Below are 8,616 nucleotides of genomic sequence, written 5' to 3' on the forward strand. Positions count from 1 at the left end.
ACTCTTCTACATGGAGTAATTTACTCGGTTCAAGATCTGCAAGGGCTTCCCAATCTGCAACAAAATCAAGGTTCTGTAAACATACATGATCTCATGATAATGAACATTCTGACACAGGAGGTTAATGCATCTGCTAAGTCACAACAAATGTGACATACCATCATCTGAAGAATCATGAGCAGCTGAATTATTGCTGGATACTTTTGTGGAATCCTTCGTTATCCCTTTAATAGATCCATGAGAATCGATCAGGAACAGCGTAAAAAAAAGGCGAAATTAGATAAGAAAACAATGAACACTAAAGATGAACAACCATCAGGAGGTGAGACATTTGAGTCAGACTTGAGTCCATTGGAAGCAATAATTTGATTCTCTACATCGTCGGAACCACTGCAATCATAAACCCTAAGATCGATCATGAAACCAATACAATTTACCAAGCTTTCAAATTTCCCTAAAAGCACATTAAACTCATGTCTCTCCCAAATTCGTAATACCTTGAAGATGCAAAATCACAATCCAACGCACGTTGCTTAATGAGGGAAGAACGAGTACGAAGCTCGTCGGATTTGAGGGAAAGACCCAGAGAAGAGTAGAGATCCGCCAATTGGGTGAGCGCGGATGCTAATTGAAGCCCAAACTCCGTTCTCTCGCCGGAGGAGGAAGAACCCAACCGCGACTGAAGATTGGTTACCAAAGACTCGAGAAACGAGATCGCCGCCGTGACGTCACCGGCTGCTACGAGATCCTCCACCCGCTCGCTCCAATTTGGTTCGTTTAGCCGCGTGGTCTCCATAGTTAGGTCACAGCGTGTCTGACGCTTTCAGAAATTGCTCACACGTATCCACACGAATTAGAAAAGCTATGATTATATGATTCTGTGCTTTTCTTCTTTATATATGAAATTTTAAAACATGTTAAAATATTTTAGGGGAAATTACTTTTTTTTTTTTTTTTTTTNTTGACGATCAAACCCCATATACTAAGTTATCGGAAATGACTTTTTTTTCGAGAGAGAGCCAATTAGGTTCTAACGAGCTTACATGAGAAAAACAGAAACCTTGTGCTCTTGCACATTTCGCAAGTTTATCGGCACGGATATTATCCTCTCGAGGAATATATCTAATACTAAATTTAACAAATCTATCTCTGAAATGAATAAAATTCTTCAATTCTAATGAGAAGGTCGGCCAATCTTCAATATTAGACGTCATTGTTAGGAGGTCTAAGCAATCCGTAGCAAAAAGAGCTTTATCTAAGTTCAAGGCCAGAAGGCACTCCATAGCCCAAACAAGGGTGTCTAACTCCGCATGTAAAGGAGATAAGCTTCTACGCGAACCTTTAAGCCCCATGTGCAAGAATCTAGCTCCAAAAGAAGCAATCCAGCCGTGTCCACTCATATCCACCTCTACGTGCCAAGATCCATCTATAAAACATACAAGGCAATCTTGTGGGATTTGGGTCGATATGCCCGCTTCTACTAACCCTGATGGTATGTCTCTATTATTTGCTCTTCTCCAAATTTCTTCTTCTTGGATGGCTTTCTCTAGAGTATCTTGCGGAGATTCGGATGTATTTTCAAAAACTGTCTTGTTTCTTACCTTCCAAATATACCACATCATCCAAGGGAACGTCCTCAAGTTTTGATCACTTGCACCAAAGTCTCTACCACGCCCATATAGAAAATCGAGGTTGCTATATAGAGAAGATGAAGGGAACACCATAGGATGGGAAGGGATTGTCGATAAGGCCCATACTTGACGTGCAAGAGGGCCTATTTTAGTATTTTTCCATAAAATTGCCATTTCAATTCCTCGATAAACTAATCTTGAGAAAATCCTAAAGATCAACAAACAGTATACAAGAAGAAGAGAAAAAGCACAAAAACTAAAAAAACCCTACTGCTCCCTTCTCTCTCTCAACTCAGCCGCCGGAAGAAAATTTGCAGATCTGGGGTTGGAATGCGGTGGCTTCCTTAGCACCGGTTCTAGCCCCCCCCTCTTTGTTTAGATTTCGTCCTTGATCTCTCTTTTCTAGTTTATGGTGGTGTTGTTTGGAGGCTCTTCTTGTCGAATCGAATCAGATTTTGGAGGCTCTTCTTGTTCTCTCTTTCGCCGGTGACCGATGTCTCTCGATGGGTTTGAGTTCTCTCTGCTTTGCTGCTTAGTCTTTGTTTTTATCTCTGTTCCCGTGGCGTGGTAAGCTTGGCTGGTAGTTGTGGATCTGGTTGTCTTTTTTGTGGTGTTCTCATTTGATGTTCATTTACATTGGAAGAAGTTTGGTTCGTTTTAGCTGGTTGATTAAATTGTGGCTTCTCCGTGCTGTTTGGAGAAGTCATTTTCCAGTTCTCTGGTTGGTATCGGCTACGTTCCAGCCGATCCGCAGGGTTGAGCTTCTGTGTCGACGGCTTAGTTTTAGATCCTTTGTGAAGAGGAAGCAGATTGAAGGAGGGAAGTCATTGATTGTGAGTTGCTGTTGTGGTCAGAGATGTGTCCCGTTTCTCTTAGCGGGTTAGTCTAGGTTGTGGTTTAGTTTGGGCGGTGACACTCGAAGTTGGTGGCTTTGCAGTGGCGGACTCGTTTCGCTTCTTCTGGTAGGGTTTTGTTTGTGTAGTTGGTATCTGTGTGGCTTCAACCGATGGTTTCAGGTTGCAAAGAGAAGTTAGTGGTTTGTGTCTTCTCTCAAATTCACCTTCTCTGTTGGTTTGTACCCAATCCTTAGTTCTTCTGCTCTATTAGGTCTCTTGGCTAGTCAGTGTTTGCGTTATATGCTAGGTTTCGTTCCTTCTGCTTGTCATCCGGATGGTATTTTGTTGCTAGCCATCTACTAGCTCTTTGAGCTCTAGGCTTAGTAGTGGAATCGCCTTTCAGCTGTTCTCTTGCGAGGAGGTCACCAGTTTTGATTCTGTAGATGGTTATAGCTGGGTCGACGAGGGTCCGCGTGTAAGAGCTGTTAGGCTTCTTTGGCTTGTCTCAGGCCGAATCTCAAGGAATTCTTCTTTGTCCCTAGTTTGGCTCGCTTTCTCTCGACTGGTTTTGTGTGAATGGATGGTTGTGGCTTCTGTTTCTCTGATGTCGTTCGAGCTTGCTTTCATTCCTGCTAGTGCTGATGATGGTTTGTCGACGGTGTGCTATCATGGTTTATAGCACTTCCGGTCTTATCGGTACTCTCCGACTCTTACAGGTTCTATGGGAAGGCTTAGTGAGTCTCTTTCTAGTTGAGTATGGCAGTTTTAGTACTTTGGTTTTCGTTTTTTCCTTAGTGACTTGTGTTTCTAGGTTGTTAGTCTTTCTATCTATGTTCCGGGAAGTGTGTAACTTGCCGGCTTATACTTCCCTTGTTTGGGTTTATGCTTCCCTTGTTTGGGCTTAGTCTTAGGTGATTTCAATATCTTCACCTTTTTTTATTCAACAGATATAATTTCTTTTCAGTTTCTAATATAAAACCAGATGACAAAAAAAAAAAAAAAAAAAAAAAACTAAATAAATAGGAGCTTCGTGNTTATCAAACAAAAAAACGGAATGAATCATTTACAAGGTCTTAGTAGATGGTAATGACCAAGAATGTGTAAACGCCTTTTGATTAGTCTCAGTGAAGTTTCTTAACATGCTTTTGTGAGGAGGATTCATATCGTCTGAAGAGAGGTGAGAATCGATGGCGCTGTATGATTTTGACGAGGACAAAGGTGTTTGCAGCAAGAAATAGCAAACTCGCCGCCCAAAGCTGTAAGAAGACGTTAAGGCCCTTGAACTCGAGCATGTATCCCCATAAAAGCCAATGTGTCTGAGCTCCAATCCAGAGAATGATGCATAACAAGCCTTCCCATTTCAGCTTCATACGGCTCCATGGTAGAATCAGGGGTAGCAGGCAATAGAACCACACAAAGTATTGAGCGGTTATCACCTAGAAAGACAAATGGAAATATTAGATCATAACGAGAAGGTTTTATATAGCACAATATGGACAAAACAGAGTGATGCATTATGTACCTTATTGAAAGCCACAAATGCAACGGTTTGGAGAAAGATGCAGAACACTAGATCCTGCCAAAAGCAGGAGACTAGAGCAAACTGTACTGTAAACTGAGGTAAGAACGAGATAAGCTTCTCCACAGCTGAAAACTGGCGCTCATAGTGAAGATATATGTGATAAAAGTAGATGGAGAAGTTGTGCCTTGGATCTGTACGAGTCAGGTGATATAAGAGAGCTTCGTGTAGGAACTCGTGTCCATAGAAATAAAATGAAACAGCATTGCAAGCTAGAAAAACTCCCCCCGATATCAAAGCAAACATGATTCTCTCCCTGGAAAATAAACTTTTCAAGGCAGTCAAGAGATTGAAAAGGATTGTTTTTTTCTCTGTGTTGCTGGTAGGTGTCTTGGTCTGACCGGTATTCCAATCCTCAAGTGGTGGCTTTTGATCAGATCTAAATACTTGAGAATCGAGAACTAAAATGATCGGTAAAGCATAGATAATAGGATAGACCCTGAAATGCACAACAAGCCCGTACCAAAATGCAGCTTGAGCCAATTTGCCTACACAACATAACATAACGTTGTTATTGTGCCATTCGTGTCTGTCTCTGTGAACCGTGAAGAACGATGAACACAAGTACAGTTGCAAACCAAAACCACAGAGAATAAAATAGAAAAACAAGTTTACTTAGGGTTTTGATACAGGATCCCAAAACTCTCCAAAAGCCTAAAAGAAGTCTCCAAACCAATTCCCAAATACTCAACATTCCTTAATCTGTTACTCTCTGTCTTAAAACAGTTCATAAAGAAGACCTTATCCATCAACTTGTAAGAGAGAAGGTAAATCAACCCTATTACATCTCTCTTATAAGACTTCTCTTTTGCAGCATGTCAACCACATCTAGTACATTTCTTCTACTTTTTTAAAGTCTTGTTATTATAACCTAATGTGAAAGATACACACATCTGAATTGCATTGATATATAAACTTGTTCATGGAACTCAATTCAGGGGATCAAAGCATAAAAGCAGCAAGCTTAGTAAAACTCTACAGAGAAAAACATTCACTTGAGTTATACTAGTTTCAAAGTAAGTGTCTACCTTGCATAAGAGAGATGATGATCCATAATATCATGGCACAAACGAGGGGTTCACAGTTCCCTCTGGTTCCAATAGTGAATGTAAACGGATTGAAAAGCCAAACCATTACAGAATATGTACATATCTTCTCAGGCACCTTACGTTCTTTCAAAATAGTATGGATAAACCAGCCTACCAACAAATCTGAAACACGAAAATTAAAATTAGAACGACCAAAGAACTAATCAATTGAACAAAAAAGGTTGAAACTTTCTACAAATTTTCCTTCTGGTATTACATAATAAACAAAAGAAGGATGAGATAACTCCAAGAAATTTGCATACCAGAAGCTGAGAAGAGGAACTTTCCAAATGACCGATGAAAGAAGGAATGAGGAGTCAGGAGAAGGGCGAGCAAAGGCGAGTAACGGTAAGTGGTTCTCTTGTAAGGAGATTCACCAGATGCCATCAACGAAGCAGCATCAGAAAAAACAATGTAATCAACATCAGTGTACCGGACCTCCATGTGAGCATCTTGCCATTCTCCATAGACAATCAAGAAGACTCGCAAAAACATGGAGAATACGAGCAGAGACCGGAAACTCATCCCTACATAATCAGAATTCAAAACCCCCAAATTTTGAAGTGCCATAGAAGAAGCAACAATGTCAAAGTTCAACAGCTCCACGATCGTAGTATGCAATTACTAACTTAATCTATCGGACTAATTAAAAAGAGATTGGTGTGATTCAATGCATCTTTAAGCTTATTACAGATCCTAAAAAGAGAAAGGGAACACTTAGAGGAACGAAGTATACATACATTTAGGTGGTTCATCATCAGTGTTCTCTGAACCACGAGACATATTGTGATCTTCTGAATCTTCAAACCTTGACTCGTACAAGTCTCAATCGCATCCCTTTTATAAGTAAACGTCGTTCTCTTAGGTCCTTGAAATTTTAAGTTCTTCGAGGCGTTTTACGGTAATGATTGAAGTCGCCGGTGTATGCTTCTCCTCCCGGAGATCTCCGATCCAACCTAAAAAAAACAGAACACTGACTGCCAAAAAAGGTTTTGAACTGTTCTGTAAAATGGTTTATTCTGGTTTACGTTTGGTTTCCGGTTTAAATTTGATTTTTTCGGTTTATTTTCCGGTTTAGATAATATCGGGAAGAACATTTTGGATTGCAAGTGAAATTTGGAACTCAAAACAATTTTTTTTTTTACATCAACACAACAACATAAAGCAAACCACACACTCACTCCACACCGAAACAATGAGATCAACACAAAAACACAAACAAGATTACATATTGCACAAAAGCTGAAACACACTAAAGGACTCAACCTTATTATACAAGTTTAGGACTTAGCCCTCTTGACTTCCTCGTCGTCCCCACAAACAGATCCTTGGACTTGATCAAACCAGGGAGGCAACCAACAACTGTCACAAACGGAAACTGAGCCACCGAGTCTTTTCTACCTAAAGATACAATAGCCAACTCTGAACCGGGCTTGTAAGTTGACATCTTCTTCTTTTTCCCACCCGACATCATCATTACCTTTATGTTCTTCACAACCACATTAGCATGAGTCTCTGCTATATATCCTTGTTTCATCTCCTGTAATTAAGAATCATATAATCAAAACAAGACTCTAACCAAGAAAAATACTATGTAAAAACTGTACTTACCGGGATATTAGTGATATCTCCAATGGCAAATACATTGCTTCGACCCCTAATCCGCAAGTACTCATCAACCATGACCCTACCTTTACCATCCAAACTGTCTTTCAAAACAGTTCCATTGAGCCATTGTGAAGACAAAGGTTTCCCAACGCAGAGAAAATGACAATCAGCGTGTATAGTTTCTCCTCCTGACGTCCGGTACATTTTGTTTCCATCTGAAGCTGAACTCAAATCCACAGATTGGTTCAATATCACTTCCACTTTCTTTGATTCTAACCAGTCAGATGCTTTGTCAGAAGCTTTTTGTCCAACAAATTCAAGCAACCTTGGTCCTTTGTGCACCAGAGTGACCTTCTTCTCTGGGAAATCAACCGCGATCTCGGCAGCTAGCTCCACACCAGATGGACCTCCACCAACAATCAGAACTGATTTAGAAGATTTGATCTTTTCATATTCTGCAACCAAATAGACATAAATCACGAATGTGAGGATAACATCATCGCTCACAATCTCAATACCAACAGAAATCACAAATGCGAGGATTAAGAAGAGTCATACCAGCTTGGTAATGTGACAGCTTCTCTTGTCTAGTTTTAGGGAACAAGTCATTGTGACCTGTAGCAATCACAAGATAGTCATAGCCAATGACAGATCCATCTTCAGTCATAACATCACTATTTGTGATATTGATCGCCGGAGAAGTTACAACACGGCCTTGTTTCAAGTAACTCTTGTGGTTAATAACTGTTCTCTCAGCAAACTTAGGCTCCACCATTGATCTCAAACTTGCCCATGTAATCTCAAAATACTCCTTCCTGGTCTCAACACAAGTTTTGAGCTTTAAAACCAAAACGAAGGAAAACTAACAATTTGGTGAAAGAAACTTACGGATCGATGAGGGTTACGTCAGCATCGAACTGAAGCAATTTCGCGGCGAGTGAACCGGCGATTCCGCCGCCGATCACCACCACTCTCTTTCCTTGACTAGACCCAGATGCAATCCCTTCCATTTTTACCGAATTAAGCTCCGAATGTTCAAATGTTCTTCGTTAGGTTTCTTCTTCCAAATCAATTTGAAGATTCCGATATATATATATAAGAGAGAAGCGTTGGAGAAAGGTTGTCAGAGAGGTAAAGGAATTTGTGATTGACGTGTCTAATGACTTCACACTTGAGATACCTGAACCTGAAGAAGAAGAAGAATCATGTCAAGCTTCCTTTTAAAGCTTACATCATCGAATACGTCAATGGCGGAAGAAAGCAAATTTTTCAATTTCTTTTTTGTTCCTAAAAGAAAGGGGCTTTGGGTTTTAAATATTGGGCCGATTACACCAAATCCATTTAGTCATATAATATAACTCTCTTTTCTTTCGATCGAGAATGAATGTTTACCTTTTAATTTGGTTACCTACGTGTAATTCGCGTTTACTGTTGTTCATATGAAATCTGTCTACATAGTGATGTTTGTTTGAGGATTTAACTTTCGATTTCACAGCTGATTGGAGGATTTAACCAAATCTCTCTACATAATGGAAGTAATTATAATTATAATATAACTTTCGATTTCACAGCTGATTGGAGGATTGGCTTCACACCGGGGATGGGATCGTTGCTTGGAAATGTGAGTACGATGATTTCCACAAAGACTTGGCTTAATTCTCTCAGATCTTACGATGAATCATATATGATCTCTATTTCTTCGCTTTAGGGTTATTGTTATTTTATTTTTCCGGAACATTAATTTTGTTTTATTTTATTTTTAAAATTTGATAAAATAATATGAGGATTTTTAAAAAGGACTAAAATACCTTTTTATATTGATCATTTTTAAAAATACCCATTTTTTATGTATAAAATCACTAAACTCCAAACTC

At 39.6% G+C, this 8,616-nt stretch overlaps 3 protein-coding genes across 4 annotated transcripts in view; all 3 read right to left on the reverse strand.

Annotated features, from left to right (window-relative positions):
- LOC104736222 (coiled-coil domain-containing protein R3HCC1L) overlaps window positions 1-866 on the reverse strand; it is a 3,617-nt gene extending 2,751 nt beyond the window's left edge. Inside the window, exons 1-3 of one of the 2 annotated variants that reach the window (XM_010456174.1) lie at window positions 498-866; window positions 314-390; window positions 159-224 (exon numbers count right to left, since the gene is read on the reverse strand). In XM_010456174.1, the coding sequence (XP_010454476.1) occupies window positions 159-224; window positions 314-390; window positions 498-796 (442 nt within the window). In that variant the 5' untranslated portion in view covers window positions 797-866. Of the gene's footprint in view, window positions 1-158; window positions 225-313; window positions 406-497 lie in introns of both variants that reach the window. The other variant, XM_010456172.2, reaches the window with a different exon arrangement.
- LOC104736224 (GPI mannosyltransferase 1) lies at window positions 3,508-6,095 on the reverse strand. Its single transcript, XM_010456176.2, has 5 exons — window positions 5,875-6,095; window positions 5,398-5,661; window positions 5,075-5,257; window positions 3,990-4,534; window positions 3,508-3,903 (listed from the first exon to the last, which is right to left on the reverse strand). Exons 1-5 carry the CDS (start codon window positions 5,915-5,917, stop codon window positions 3,589-3,591), a joined length of 1,350 nt encoding a protein of 449 aa, XP_010454478.1. The 5' UTR covers window positions 5,918-6,095; the 3' UTR covers window positions 3,508-3,588.
- LOC104736225 (apoptosis-inducing factor 2-like) lies at window positions 6,250-7,899 on the reverse strand. Its single transcript, XM_010456177.2, has 4 exons — window positions 7,631-7,899; window positions 7,301-7,557; window positions 6,746-7,197; window positions 6,250-6,674 (listed from the first exon to the last, which is right to left on the reverse strand). The coding sequence occupies exons 1-4, from the start codon at window positions 7,750-7,752 to the stop codon at window positions 6,405-6,407; spliced, it is 1,101 nt and encodes a 366-aa protein (XP_010454479.1). The 5' UTR covers window positions 7,753-7,899; the 3' UTR covers window positions 6,250-6,404.

The sequence above is a fragment of the Camelina sativa genome, chromosome 13 (assembly GCF_000633955.1).
Source record: "Camelina sativa cultivar DH55 chromosome 13, Cs, whole genome shotgun sequence".
Taxonomy (NCBI): Eukaryota; Viridiplantae; Streptophyta; class Magnoliopsida; order Brassicales; family Brassicaceae; genus Camelina; species Camelina sativa.